At 42.2% G+C, this 15,134-nt stretch overlaps 2 protein-coding genes across 3 annotated transcripts; both read left to right on the top strand.

Moving 5' to 3' along the window:
• Positions 1 to 233: 233 nt before the first annotated feature.
• On the top strand, positions 234 to 2,547 carry trmt112 (tRNA methyltransferase activator subunit 11-2). The gene is made up of 4 exons (XM_088292553.1): positions 234 to 477; positions 1,274 to 1,375; positions 1,451 to 1,543; positions 2,251 to 2,547. Exons 1-4 carry the CDS (start codon positions 403 to 405, stop codon positions 2,350 to 2,352), a joined length of 372 nt encoding a protein of 123 aa, XP_088148679.1. The 5' UTR covers positions 234 to 402; the 3' UTR covers positions 2,353 to 2,547.
• Positions 2,548 to 5,461: 2,914 nt separating this feature from the next.
• Positions 5,462 to 15,099, top strand: tgfb5 (transforming growth factor, beta 5). Of its 2 annotated transcripts, XM_088293622.1 has the most exons (8): positions 5,462 to 6,528; positions 8,948 to 9,111; positions 10,524 to 10,656; positions 10,740 to 10,850; positions 12,714 to 12,897; positions 13,316 to 13,469; positions 14,186 to 14,378; positions 14,816 to 15,099. In XM_088293622.1, exons 1-7 carry the CDS (start codon positions 6,162 to 6,164, stop codon positions 14,342 to 14,344), a joined length of 1,272 nt encoding a protein of 423 aa, XP_088149748.1. In that variant the 5' UTR covers positions 5,462 to 6,161; the 3' UTR covers positions 14,345 to 14,378; positions 14,816 to 15,099. The 2 variants fall into 2 exon arrangements, with proteins under 2 accessions (XP_088149748.1, XP_088149747.1); XM_088293621.1 differs by having other exon boundaries at positions 14,186 to 15,099.
• The last annotated feature ends 35 nt before the right edge of the window (positions 15,100 to 15,134 follow it).

Raw genomic sequence — 15,134 nt, 5'->3', positions numbered from 1 at the left:
ACAAAACAATGAGTATATAAAAATGAATAAAAAAACGAACTTGTTTAAAAAATATTAACATTCTGTGTAATCAGCATCTCGATTTGCCATATCTGTGAGGTGAATGGATCACTAACAGATTTAGACTATTTAGATATATTTACATTTAGATGTCTGATGTTACAGTTATGTTTCGAGTTTGGCATTTAAATTGATGTGTTGAGAGGTATTCCCATTCAATTAATGTCTTTTAGATTTTTGTACACGGAATCTTGTATACGAACAAAAGTTTCCGGGGAACTTTGAAGCGACGTAACTTCCGGTCCACATGTCTAGCATTGCTCTGTGACATATTCGATTTACAACGTTTGTTCTTTTAAATATATATATTTATTCACACATTTCTATTTGGTTTGCGTTAACATGAAGCTTTTGACGCATAACATGCTGACTTCTCATGTCAAGGGCGTCACGAACGGATACCCGCTGCTCATAAAGGTAAAAAAACAACGATAACGTGAACCGAAAACGGTGCTAACCGCGTGAGACGTCACTTGTAACTATTATTATTTTCTTTTATTTTAATTGGAACCTTATTGCGAAGACCAGCTACGTTTTTGGGCGAATTCTGAGTCTGTGGTCAGCATTTAGCAATGCCAATAAAATAATGGATGCCCGCTCCTAGCTTATGTAAATTAGTTCCCGTTCGTTCCAAAATCGATTGTGTTGAGACTTAACAATGTTAAACGAATAGTTGTCTGACTGTGTGTAAGTATGTGAATTGAAATTAAAAAAAAATGATTCTAATAGTGGTTAGCGCGTCTGCCTCACACTTCTGAGGGTGTGGGTTCAAATGTGTGCTCCGGCCTTCCTGTCACACGTTCCAAAACATACATATTCAGTTCATTGAAGAATCTAAATTTCCCATTGTTTGAATATGAGTGCTGTGACAGGCTCCTATAAAGCCAATGGAGACAGGTGCCGTTAAAAATAGAAGGAAGAATGGTTTTCAATCAAATTGACAACGCTTGTATAGACAGATCATACATTTCTTAGTCATATTGTCTTTATCCTCTGCAAAAAAAAAAAAAAACTATTGCTGCAGTTTGCAATAGTTGTATACATGGGTACACCATGGGTATACCTCCTGTCATCTACTGGTATAGCATTTAATTGTTGTAGCAGCAGCACAGGTGTTGGGGGTCACTTCTCCAATACCCTACTATAGTTATACAAGTCATTAAAATGTCACTTTTCCATGTCTCCTTTAATGTTATTCTTTTTACATTTGTAGGCAACGGAGGTAAAGGTGAATGAGGTGGACTTTAATGCTCAATTCGTCAGTCGCATGATCCCCAAGCTGGAGTGGAGTGCTCTGCTACAAGCTGCAGATGAGGTGCTGACAAATCATGAATTGAACATAGGATATGAAAACAATACACATAAATTGGGGTAAACTTTGCCTTCGTAGTTGGGTCAGCGACAAGACCTGCCCAGTGAACTGGTGGCTGATTTTGAGAACAACGAAGAGTTCCTCAAGAAGGTGCACAGAGTTATCTTGGAGGTGAGTGCTCTTGTCTATTGTTTATGATTGCTTCAAAACCATTTATTGGAAGCGATGAATTGTTCATTGATATGTGTGGGGGGGGGGGGTCACATTATAAGATGTGGCTAAGTGCAGCAGTGAGTGAAAATTCCTCTTTTGGTTGCTGTACATGCTTATTTGATTAAGACTGAACAATCATTTTTATTTTTGCAGTGCTGCCTTGTTTTATTAGGTTAATTCGTTCTTTGACCATACTCATTACCCAAAACACTCTTTTCCCAATGAAAATTCTGGTGTGCGCGCCTTGACCACCCGGACCCATTGTACTACAAATATACCGATACAAATGAAGAGTTTTACAACTGACTCAGAAAGCTGGTGTCGTGTTTATCATTTTTCGCAGAGGATAAAGAATATATGCATGTGAGTATTGTTCTATTATGTCTGTCTACATGTGTTGCTGCAGAGTAAACATTTATAAAAAGGCAAAAATTACATACGTTATTTCTGTTTCCAAAATGTGAGTATGGATGTGAGTCATTTATTGTGCACTTTATAGATTGTTACTTTTTGAAGTTCAGTCCATTGATTTGCATTAGTTTATTGGCAGGTTTGCCACATCCAATGTGGCGACTTTATGTACTTCCTGTTGTTACTGTTTATCTGTTATTGAGATCTGGCGACCTCCAGTGGCGGTTGTGCGATTCACATGTGTGTTTCCCCAGGTGGAGGTGATTGAGGGCTGTCTGCAGTGCCCCGAGTCAGGGCGGCAGTTCCCCATTTCCAAAGGGATCCCCAACATGCTGCTTAATGAAGATGAGGTGTAGACACCAAAGAACTTGGTTGGACTGTGGTTTGGGTTGATGCCAGACAATGATAGGATGTTCTTTTTTTTTTTTTTTACTTTTTGCCAGCAAAATGACCTCCAAATGGAGATTAAAACCCATGTTCTTTTATCTGTATTTATTTTTGTGACCATTTCTTCCGTTTTTCAATAAATCCAAGCTGAGATTCCCTCGACAGCCACAAGTGCAGTTAGGTTTTTGTGGCCAACAAGGATCAACTTTATTATAGCTGTGAGTGAATGTCGACATGATGTGCGTGTGTACGTGTGTAACAGACACTGTGAGCAAGTGAATGTAGGCGTGTGTGAGACCCAGTGAGTGTGTGTGTGATTGAGAGACTGAGTCGGTGACAAGAGTGTGAATGTATGCGTCAAAGAGTGACCGTTTGAGATTGTGCATGAGAGAATAAATGAGTGTACACATTTATGACTGATTGTATGTGAGTGTGTGACCTACTGCGTGTTACTTTAAGTGTGTGAGTGCCTGCATCTGAGAGTTCAAGTCGGAGCGTGTAATGTGAGCATGAGTGCCTGTCACCTGAGAGTTTGAGTGTGTGTGTATGTGTGAGAGTAAATGTAAGCATGAGTGCCTGCAAGTCTCAGAGTTTGAGTGAGTGAGTTTGTGTGTGAGAGCGTGATTGTGAGCTGAGACTTTGAGCCAGTGTATGTGACTGTGAGTGCCAGTAAATGCAACTGTGTGAGAGTTTTTGTGAAAGACTGCATGGGAGTGGTCAAGTGAGTGTCACCTGCGAGCTGAGGTGATGGGACTGAAGGTGTTTGTGACTGCGAGTTTGACTTAACTCATTTACTACCATTGACGGCTAAAGACGTCAAAGATCCATTTTTTTACTCGGCGAGTAGTGAATGAGTAAACGTGTGAGTGTGAATGGTCAAGTGCGTGTGAGCCTTGATTTCAAGTTGGTGTGACTGAGTGAGTCTGATTGCATGAGAGCTTGTGTAAGTGAGTATGTGACTTCGAGAGTGTAATTGTGATTATGTAAAAGCTTACATGTACTTTTATTTTTTAGTCACAATCATTTACTCTCACACTCTATGACTGAGAGAACAAATGTTAATATGAGAGTGTAAGGGAATGTGACTATTTGATAGTAGTTGTGAGTGTGTCTGTGTGAAAATAAGCTAACGTGACTGTTGAGAGAGAGAGTGTGATTGTATAGAGCAGAGAGGTCCAGATGACGTGGCAGCCGCTCGTCTATATTTGGCTCGGCGGAAAAAAGGGCAGCAGACAGGGTGGAAGTTGTTTTTCACAATTTTCCCTTTTTTTTTTTCTTTTTCATTTTGAAGCCACACGTCACAGCATGCAAAAGCAACAAACCGGCCAAACCCCCATCACACCCATCACAACCACCTGCTTTGCTTTCTTTTGAGCACAACTAACCCGCCAAGTTGTCTTCATCTTTAGCAAGGCAAGTCGAAGCAGACGCGTTAAACGACATTATCGTTTTCCAAAAAGTGGGAGTGGGTGCGTGCGCCGCGACCCAAAACCCGGAGGCAGGCCGAGTCCTACCTTTCTTTCCTTCTACTTAAAGCAATTACAGGCCTGTGCCCACAACTATAATGACAGTATGATGCGATGGCAGCAGAGCACCAATAAAAACCACCCATGACAGATTAACAGTCCTGTGCAAATCCTGAACTGTAATTAACGAGATGGCTGGAAGATAAAGTAGCCTGCTGAGTGATGTCAAACGCAGAGAGGCGTTTTGAGCCTCTCCTTTGAAACAGCTACAATCAACTAATGCTGTTTAATTCTACAGCTTTTCTCTAGTTCAGCGTTTTTCTTTTTTTATGGAATGAGGATGCTTTTTTTTTAGCCTGCAAGAGTGTAGTCATTACATAGTCTGGAGTCAGCCAGCCGTGTGCTGCCAATGCTCACACAACCCACCTACATACAATTAAAAAAAATGTTTCATACATATACCAAACAAATTTATTTATATAGTGCTTTAACAACAGCTGCACTTTGGGTGTTGGAATTAATCAGTATGTCATGTATCAATTGATGTTAGAGTGAAACCATTCCTTAAAATGTTTCTTTTAATCCTTCTGCTCTTAATTTTTAACTTTGTCGTACTGCATTATTTGCAGTCGGCATCATACACTCATCTATTATTTTTTTAAATTTTCATGAAGACTCCCATTTGTTGTTGGGTCAACTGCGCTAATGTTAGCTGCTAACTGTTCTGGTTGGCATGGATGTGCCTTTTTACAGTTTGTTTGTTTTAATTAAACAACATATGTTATATATCCTTTTTTACTTTAAAAACGTTATCATTGTTGTTTTACATTTGATTAAAACATGGCTTTATTAAGCTATCTTGCCTTTATGCTAACCGAGAGGCCAGTTAGCTCCTTTTCCAATTAACAGGCAACTTGAGGATCATGATATTTGTGCAATTTTGTGTTGCACAAATGTCAAAGGCCTCTATTATTGGATTGTGTGTATGTATGTGTGCTTTAATGATTATAACGCGACTGAAATAACAAAGCTAAGAAGCCACGTTTTTGCCACTTGCTCAGCAGGCTAGCTCCGAGCTGTCAGCTTCAGTCTCCATTTACCGGCCACTTGAGGATTGTTGTTATTTTTAGAATAAATTAAATGTGTCTCTCACTGTGTTTGTGCGCCCACTTTGGTGAGAGTGAAATGGCTCTTATCCACAAGTCACACTCCCTTCCCCTTTCGGTAGCAGCCCGCCTCCCAACCGCCCACACACACCGGCGGCCGCGACCAGGCCAGCCCCGCCTCCGGCTCTCCTTTCTCTGGGGCTGCGTGGCTCAGTCGGCGCGGCTCGTGATGGAGCTCCATCCCGCAGCAGGTCTGCACGCATACCAGCGGACCCCGCTTGATCTGCCCTAGACGCGGCCCCTCCGCCACAAGGACTTCTTTCATACATCTTTCAACTCTGCTTTTTTTCCTCCCCGTGTTTTAATGTTTGTGCGAGGGGGCACTACTCGACTTTGGTTTTACAACATAAATCAGCACTTTCCCCCGTTTGTTTAGCTACGTTTTGTTTATCTGTAGCGAGGATAAGAAGAGCTTTTGTAATACGTTTTTTCGGAGGGGGGGGGGGGGTAATAAGAGCCTTTTGGAGAGTACCAAGAACTTCTTCGAGGGTAGTACGAGCTTTTCTGGTCGTGAAACACCGTAGGTAGGTTGATCGGAGTCGGCTATGTGGCCCCTTTGGCCCCGCGGATGTGCTTGTCGGAGGTGAGGGGACTGAACGCCGTGCACTGCCCGGGAGGTGAGCTTATCATGGGCTGAGTTCTTTTTATTACCCGAAGGCTGGGCACTGGTGGACTACATATACATTTATCGTTTTAATTGTTATTTACGCTTGATCTCTAGTTTAAGGTTTGGAAAACTTATTTCCAAGGTGCTCGTGCAGTTGCTAGCTTGCCTAGAATTTTTAAACACTGGAGTTTAGTCATAAGTCGTCCACCAGTTATTAAACTATTTTTTTATGTAAACTGATACTTTTTTTTAATAGGATTTCATGATTAAGTGTGTAATTGTCGATTTGTGGTTTACCGTTAAATCTAGCCTGATATCTATCAGCCTCCATTATTTTTAAATTTTGCTTTTGGGAGTAGTATTTGTTTATCGTGGTGGCTTTAACTCCCTGACGCTCGTGTCCATGATCAGAATTTAGTATCGGTTTTTAGTTACAATCTCCCTTCCCTTGTGGAGTTTTTCCCACGCACACACAAACAGTCTGACTGCCACCGCGGCCGTTCGGGGACTCTCTCTCGCTCCCATCCCCTCTTCGGACCATGTGGCTGTCTCGCTTGGCTCTGTTGCTCCTTCTCCGGCTGTCTGTCGCGCTGGTCAAGGGCATCAACACTTGCGCCTTCATCAACCTGGACGAGCAGAAGTCGCGGCGCATCGAAGCTGTGCGCGGGCAGATCCTCAGCAAGCTGCGCATCCAGAGCCCGCCGGAAGACGACGACGACGAGGCGGCGGCGGCGGCCGGCGGCGCGGTGCCCGCGGAGGTCATGTTGCTGTACAACAGCACTCGGGAGCTTCTAAAGGAGCGAGCGGGTCTGGCCGACTCGACGTGCGAACGGGAGAGCAGCGAGGAGGACTACTACGCTAAAGAAGTGCAGAGGATTGACATGCTGCCCCAGCGCACGCAAACCAGTAAGTAGATTTCATCAAATAATGCACAAAACCTTGTTCATCTTTATATGTCAGCGACTTCAAGTGACAGGCAAAACAGTTGTAAATGTTCTTACGCTAGATGGCAGCAGGTCTCGTTAAGATGCATGTCCACTTGTTGTCATTGTGTTCAAACACAGAAAACAGGTGAGCCGTGACGTCACAACGCAAGCAGGGGGCGGTGCCGTATAAAATGTCAGCCTCCTTGGATGGTTGAAAATGGGTTGATAAATATGGTTAATTCTCATCCCAACCATGCAATATTTATCACAGTCATGTGTTTAGACGATTGGAGTAATGTAAAATATTTTAATTGCAAATAACATTTCTGACTTGACATCTGCTTTAATAAAAATAACATCGCTCTACTATTTGTTTTTATATTAAAAAAAAACAAAACAATAATTAAATAGAAAGTAAATAATTTTACACTTTGTGCATCATGATGTAATGTCATGCTTCAAAAATATTGTATGCACAGGTGTGCGTGCTTTTGGCTTCAGGGGGAAGTAGAATACAGACATTGTACAGTAGACATCACTCAAAAAAAGTTTCACAACCAAATGTCTGTAAACTACAGTAATGTTACTGAATTTCGGTATTCGTGAGGGATAGAGACTGAGCCTGACCCAATGAAAATCTGTGGATGATTGATTATTGATAATTGCCACGAAGGCAAAAAAAAAACTATATGGAAATGGACAGTAGCGAAAAAGAAAATATTTGGAGACTGCCCCGCGCACTCAACTTGCCACAACAAAAAATGGCCTTGGCGTTATTAATGAGTCAGCATTGCTTTGAAGAGCCATATATTTTTTTAATCCATCTCAATTTATGATTGACAAGTAAAAAGATGATTGCATCATTTTCTGAAATCAGATTCCTTTGTCCGCCGAAAATACAAAGAGAGCAAATTAGCGAGGAGAAATGACAGACTGTTAATCACAAGGTTTTTATGACAATGAGGGGCGTTTTTCAAGCCGCGTCTACACACGCCACAATTGAATAATTCAATCATATTTCCATCTCTTTCGTCTATCCAGGTCAGCATTTTTGACTTCCTTGAATTTTGATTGACTGAAACAATCTGTGTTGTGGCATTGTGACATAAAACACCGAAGAGGCAGACTTAAATACGGTTTTATTGTTGTACCATAATGGAGACCTATTACAGACACACAATTGAAATCAGTTCCCGAAAATCAGTGTCAGAATCACATTTCTTTGACTTTTGTCAAAATACCTCCAGGCTCAGGTGCTCACCCTGCGTTCTTAACCTTTGGCTCGATACATTACAGCATTCGTTACCACTGCAACTAGCTAGCGGCTGGATATTAGTTGATCCCCAAGACTCTAAAAGCAATTGCCAACAGCAAAGTGTATGCAAGCCTCAATAATGAAAGCATTTGTGGTATTCTTTATTTGTGGAGGCAGCACTTCATCACCAAACTGCTGAATTACAACAGTCAATTAGTGGAGTGGACACAAATATTTTGTCTACGAGCAATTAAATGTAAAAGGGATTTTCCATAATGTCTCTTTTAAATACACAGCGGAGCAAATTGTCACAACTAATTACTTTATATACTATTGATCATTTTGGCTTGCCTCAATTGTTGCCATTCTGAGTCCTACCAAGTTGTCCTCTATTTTTTTTAAATTCTTGATGCTTGTCACTCAGCTTGCCTTTCCCCCTTCTAACCAGACTGAGCATTTTGGGACTGCAATTTTTGGGAAATCTTGTCATGATGCTACTTTAAACAAAATATCTTAGAACACAAGCAATGGCAACACATGCAGATCTCCAATATGTTCCCTCCCACAAGATGATGTAAATGCACTCTTTTTTTAATGTCACAGATGTCAGAACAAAATCTCTCTGGCACATGCTAGGCAGATAAGATATATACGTCTCTCAAGGTATAATCAAGCAACATATCCTTTCATTCTGTATATGGCTCAGATCAAAGCAAACAAAAAGAGTGCAATATTCTCTCCATAGAACAGAAGAGGGTTGCGTGGGTGTTGTATTAAACTGTATTTGTCCCCTACCCCTGACGTGCACGGAAGTGTGGCATAAAAGGTTGAAAAGTCACTGCCTGTGCGTCTGCTTTCCCCAGACATCACGTCAATGGTGGACGTGCGACTGAAATGAGAGAAACACACACACTGGCATCGGAGGAATACGCTGGTTACATAATCCCTGCAATCCATCCAGTATGACAAAGGCCAAAGCCACACCAGGCAGTTCCTCACTGTCAAAACCTTTCTTTTTTTTTCTTTTTTTTCATCCCAACCATTATGTACTGTACCGTGACTTGGACGGCCGGTCAACCACTCGCCGTGAGTAAGCAGGTATGCGTTTCGCTTTGTCATTGTGTCATTTGGTTCCCGCCCGCAGACGCTGTGCAGCCGCTGCCGCTGGACCCGCATTATAGAAGCGTCCTGTTCGACGTGAGCAGCGTGGACCTGACGAACAGCACGCTGGTCAAGGCTGAGTTCAGGATCTTCCGAGCCCCCAACCCGCAGTCCCGGGCTTCCGAGCAGAGAGTGGAGATCTATCAGGTCACGACTGTGCCCTATCTTTTGTTTGTAAGAAGCAAACGGACATTTAATGCCGTGCCCACGTGTCGTAAAAGAAACAAACGCAGTTGTGAATATGTCAACAATCTGCTGAGTCGAATATGTTTTCCAGCTGCGGGTAAATATTTCACACCTTCCAGAGAATTCCCAGGGGAACGAGTCACCTTCATTTGCATGCCTCCTGTTTTGTTTTTTTTCTTCCCTTTTTTGAAGTTTATGAGCACAGGAGGTTCGTATGTGTTATTTCGGTCCAATCGAGTAAATGAGCCTCCTTTCCCGCAGTGGAAATGAGCACTCAAAATGAGCACAGACCGGTGCCAAGGACAAACACTTAACACGGAGAATCCAGGAACTGCCCCAACATTTAATGGCTTCTTCTTTACCCCTCCACAAAGTGTTTGTGGCAACCCGTTTTTGCATAATCCTGCACATTTCTAACATGCCTTTAAACTTCATGATTTATCGGAAAGAATGGAAATGGAATGAATAACTGTTACAGGTTCAAACTGACGACATGCGTTTTTATTGAGTGTAGTGGCAATTTCACATTTTGAGTAATGGTTTCTTGTCATATTTAGTTTACCTCACAGGATTAACAAATTACCGCTGTGGTCTTGTGTTCCGTCAATCATGATGACAACATTAAAACGAAGAGGTTCTAACATGTAAATTAAAATCGGCAGACTGAGGTGAAAGGTATAAACTTTTTGGTGTAACTTCGATAATATTGTCTTTTTTTTTTTTCTTTTTTTTTTTAAATTTTTAGTAAGAAAAAAGTGTAGAAATGCAGTACTTCTAATAGGGTAAAACAGTGCTTTTCTTAAAAAATAAATAGAAGATACAACCTTTTTGGTGCCTTAATGAATTTTAAAAAGAAGTAAATAAACGATGTAACGATTGCGCTGATACAGAAAAAACGAAGAAAAAAATGTCAGACAGATGACGGGAGCAGTGGGGGAGTGGATACAAATTTTAATTTGATTCATTTTGTAAAACACTCAATATCATTGTTTATTTGTTAAATATTGCGGGAGCTCGACCAGATGATGTTGAATTACAACGTGACGTCAAGTGGAGGAAAATGACTTTTCATTTTGACGGCTGACTCACTTACGTAGCCCACCATATAAACATCCCTTTTTGGTCATTTGGGAGCAGGGAATGAGAAAATGATCGATTCCCTAATCACTATTTAATGGGACTTTTTAGTGAACTATATAATCTGCTATATAAAAATCCTACATGGTGATTAGGGCTGTGGGAATGATACAAGCAACAATAAACAAACGTCACACCAAGCAACAGGCCGATTGCTTGCTTCAAACTGTTTCTGCGTTCAATACGCACACCAGAAGGAACTCAACATCAATGTCAATGTGTGTGTGTCGCATCAGCTGCTGAAGCCGGATGAGGAGAGCACGTCCACGCAGCGCTACATTGACTCTCGCACCGTGCAGCCGCGGGCGCGGGGGGCCTGGGTCTCCGTGGACGTCACCGAAACCGTCAAGGACTGGGTGTCGGAGCCAGGTCAGCGTCATTTCTCTTCCGGAATTGAAACACATTCTTGGTGTTCTTCTCACACGAGTCTTTTCCTTCTCTCCTGCTGCCAGAGAACAATCTGGGCTTGAAGCTGGGCGTCCACTGTCCATGCTGCACCTTCGTCCCCGCCACCAACAACATTGTGCCCAACAAGAGTGAGGAACTGGAGGCTCTCTTTGCAGGTTTGCTGCAGTTTTATACACAAAGAAATTGCCTCTATGACGATAATGAGGTTTTGATTGACACAGGCTGGTGTTAATTTAGTCATGTATTAATGTTGTTGTGGTGACGGTGAAATCGTGGTTAGCACTTCTGCAAGAGGTGCATATGCAGGTTCATTATGCCATCTTCCCGTTCAGCATCAAGTGGAAAGACGTTTAATCGTTCTGACTGTCACTGTACGATGCAGACAAAGATATATTATTTGTCGTAAGTAAATGATTTTCAGACCAATAAAGTGAAATGACATCACTTCCTGAGGCACACTTGACCATCTCTTTGGGCACAGTCACTGCGTGGTGGTATATTTATGACTCATTTGTGTAACTAAAAACATTAAACAGCTGTCAGCATGATGCAGTACACTTGCGCACCACAAACTACGAACCACATTAATAAACGGGCTGGAAAATTAATCCCACTCTGACAGTGTCAACCCGAACCTTTACTAAGAGAAAGCCGTCATTATGTTTTGTGTGAATACTAAATGGTCCGTAAAAGTAGTTCAACAAAACACACGGTTCCCAAAATCAGTGAAGTGCTAAGACAACAAGAAATGTGCCAACCACCAAATGATTATATGATTCAGCATCACACCGCCCTGCTAAATAACGTCCACGCTGTTCTCCCACACACACGGCGATATTATTCAGCAACACACGAGCGTGCGCAGCTTCGTCGAGGCCCCAAATGACTGCCCTCCACTCCTAATTTACACTCGCCCCAATGCCCCTCCCCCCCCTTTTTTATGTCAACAAAAAACATCAATGTTTGATTCTGCTGACACAAGCAAGGGTCTTGTTTTTACCCGACTCCCCTCAACGACTACAAACGCATGAATAAACATTTGAAATAGGCCGTGACGCGGCGTGGCGTAGCATGCTAGCAAGCTAACACCAGTTAATTAGCGGTAGCCAAATGACAAGATGACGAGGGTGTTGTCAGTCCCGCACGGAGTCGTTAAGAAAAATATTTGACACCTTTGAGAGATCTCTCTTTGGACATGTTTGAAGACATTAAGTATTTCATGTAGCAGAATGTTGTGAACTCAACTTGGAAAATTGACATATTTAACTCTGTTTGGAGCAACCATTGTTTTGGTGATCAATCATAGTCAAATATGTTGCATGATCACAGGTTGAATAAGCGCAAGTGTTTAGACCATAACAGTTATAAAATGGCCGTCATTCTGAAGAGGTTAATTAAGTGCAAAATGGCTCGCTCACCTTCATGTTTTCAGAAAAGGCAGCTAACAAAAGATTTAAGACGGCAACTGACGCTTATTTTAATAATTGATTAATCTGCCCATTATATTTTTGAGGAATCGTATGAGAAAAATAATAAAAAGTATTTTCCATCCCTTTATCGTTCAATTATTGGTTTGGTCTGTAAAATATCAGGGAACCAGCAAAAAAAAAATGTAGATTGTTGTTTTCCAAAATAAAAGTTGTTTGCAATTGTCTAATTTTGAACAAAAACGAAAATAATTGTTCTGCTGTCAAGATGATGAAATTCAGAGGATTTGGACACGTTTACGCCAAACATCTCTGAACTCAGTTCTCAAAATAACTGTTGATTTATTCGATAATCGATTAGTTGTTGATGAATTGATGCACCTCTAAAAAGATTGACTTGTTTAGTGTCACGTGTCTTTGCGAGCAGCTCCGCCTCCAAAGCTCCTCTTGTCATCACAACGGATATGTTTTTAAAGTCCATCAACCATCTCATGTCATCTCATCTTTAAAGTCTTCAGTGATAAATAAAGACAAGACGTACATTGTATGAAGAGACAACACAGCACTCAACATGTGTCTTTTTTGGTGTAGGCGTGGATGACGAACAGCTGCGCCAAATAAAGAAACAGAGCCAGGTGAAAGGTCAGGCGGATTTCAGCAGTAAGACGCCTCACCTCATCCTCACCCTGCTGCCCAGCGACCGAGTGGACAACCCGACCAAGAGGAACCGCAAGAAGAGGGCGGCGGCGGCCACCGACGCTGCCACCTGCTCGCGGTATGAAGTACGCATAGTTAGTTTAGTGAACGGACACCGAAGTTACTAAAATAAAAATACATTCGGAAACAAATTCAAATAACAATGAAAATGCTTTTGGCAACTACATTTCGAGGGTGTGTAGTTTTTAGACGGTTGCGAAACCGGTGAAGTAGTTTTACAAGACTGGTAATTAGTTGTCGCTCTTTTTCTGGCTGCCTGCAAACTTTTGTACCTCATGATGAAATGGACTCAGAAATGACTTTTTGAGGCAAATGTGTTTTTTTACTAAGAATGGTGTCTCGGTGTTTAGACTGCTGCATGTTTGATTTAGTCTAGCTCACACGTTTGGCAGACTCGCATTGTCATTACCATTTTCGTTTGTCATTTTCCCATGACCCGACTTGAAACACACATTTTCTACGTGTGCGTGTGTTAGTGGTTCCGAGTCGGGCTGCTGCCTGCGCTCGCTCTACATCGACTTCCGGCGCGACCTCAACTGGAAGTGGATCCACGAGCCCAAAGGTTACAAGGCCAACTTCTGCGCCGGCAACTGTCCTTACCTCTGGAGCGCCAACAACCACTACAACATGGTGGGCTTCTATATTTTATGTTCACAAACATCGTCCATATTTGTTTCGCGTGGAAACGCCTTGCAAACATGACATCAGAGCTGGAAACAAGTCTGAAATTGGTTCCATTTTAAAGGCTTATATATGAGGTGCATGCAAACTAATTCTAGTTGCCACATACTAAGTGGGATTAGGAGTTACAGAGCATACGTTTTTTTTTTTTTTAATAATAAAAAATCTTTAGAATTATTTATGTCAGGGGGGAAAATAAATATCTTACTGGACATATTGTTAAAAAAAAAGTGATTTATCTATTTCATTATTTTTAAACATGTGACAGTCCCAAATTGGAGGGTATTGTTTTTCCTCATCACCTTCAAAATGTCAGTGAAGGCATCACGTTCCATGTCAACACCAAACAATTAAAGTAGTGTCTGCTTGTGTGTGTTTTTGCTCGCATGTATTAAATGCACAGACCTTTGGTGACGCCGTGAACTCCGCACGCAGGTTGACCTCAGCCTCATACAGTAAATCTCCTGTCACTTCGTATGGCCTCCATAAACAGAAAGAGCGCGACAACACGTCGCGTGGCTCGCAGGACAGCACACACAACTAACACATCTTTGCACTGACAATTGTTCTACCGGACTATATATAACTAGCAAATATTAGTTCTAACTAAGCGTGTGGGGGAAAAAAAAGCTCAAACTGTGCCTGTGTTTGTTTGTGTATGTTAGATCCTGCCGCTGTACAACAAGCTGAACCCCGAAGCGTCGGCGTCGCCCTGCTGTGTCCCCCAGGACTTGGAGCCTCTCACCATCATGTACTTCATCGGACGCAGCCCCCGTGTGGAACAGCTTTCCAACATGGTGGTCAAGTCCTGCAAGTGTCGCTGACACACCCCATCCCCCGAAATCTCCATTTGAGACTGTAAATAAGTTCATCCATACAGCGCATATGGAAAGTATTCACAGCACTTTTTGCATTTTACCTTATACATTCATCAACCCCCCCCCAAAAAAAATTGAAATAAATCTGTGAATACTTTCCAGATGCACTTTACACTATACAGTAACCAAAAGCTGTACTGAACTTCTTCAGTACTTCCACATGCGTCTTTTAGCAAAGGATTCTTTTATGTCCACTCTTCCTTGTGATTGTTTGTACTGTAGCTAGACAAGAGAAAGAGAACGAAAAAGAGGAGCCGTGTCCAAGTGAGCGGGCCGAGGCTCTGCCAGCTCGCTGCGGTCCGCGCCTCAAATGTGCCCCGGCGTAAACAGGATGCGAACGCTTTTTCACCAAAAGGCATCCATTTAAAACGCCTTCTCCTTCTCCTCCTCTGTTGCTGCTTCTGGGATTTGTGGTAGGAGGAGAGCGCGAGAGACAGCCTTTTGAGAGCCAGACGTGGGACGGCCGACGAGGCGGAATTTGTCTGGAAGGTGGCGGTTTGCAGCCCCGGCCCACTTCCGAGCGTTTTTGGTGTCTGGCAGCCTAATGACGCTGACGGACTTCTTTTCTTTTCTTCTGCATTCGTTATCTTGCTGATGGTTAGATGCTGTCTCTCGGTTGCCTTGTGTTTACCTTCTCTATGTCACGGACTCATTCACACAAACTATTCTGTACTCGGTGACCACATTTGAAATTGCGCAAATAAAAAAAAAAAAAACATCCCCGGGGTTGACTTTT

This window comes from Idiotropiscis lumnitzeri, chromosome 4 (assembly GCF_059441095.1).
Source record: "Idiotropiscis lumnitzeri isolate Australia: NSW breed Sydney's pygmy pipehorse chromosome 4, RoL_Ilum_1.0, whole genome shotgun sequence".
Classification (NCBI taxonomy): domain Eukaryota; kingdom Metazoa; phylum Chordata; class Actinopteri; order Syngnathiformes; family Syngnathidae; genus Idiotropiscis; species Idiotropiscis lumnitzeri.
The sequence above is the reverse complement of the archived record's forward strand: the minus strand, read 5'-3'. Positions and strand labels throughout refer to the sequence as shown.

Coding starts and splice junctions, on each gene's coding strand:
- trmt112 (XM_088292553.1), top strand. CDS start 403: ATGAAGCTTTTGACGCATAACATGCTGACTTCTCATGTCAAGGGCGTC. Junction 478..1,273: donor GATACCCGCTGCTCATAAAG/GTAAAAAAACAA, acceptor TTACATTTGTAG/GCAACGGAGGTAAAGGTGAA. Junction 1,544..2,250: donor TGCACAGAGTTATCTTGGAG/GTGAGTGCTCTT, acceptor GTGTTTCCCCAG/GTGGAGGTGATTGAGGGCTG.
- tgfb5 (XM_088293622.1), top strand. CDS start 6,162: ATGTGGCTGTCTCGCTTGGCTCTGTTGCTCCTTCTCCGGCTGTCTGTC. Junction 6,529..8,947: donor GCCCCAGCGCACGCAAACCA/GTAAGTAGATTT, acceptor TCCCGCCCGCAG/ACGCTGTGCAGCCGCTGCCG. Junction 13,470..14,185: donor CCAACAACCACTACAACATG/GTGGGCTTCTAT, acceptor TGTGTATGTTAG/ATCCTGCCGCTGTACAACAA.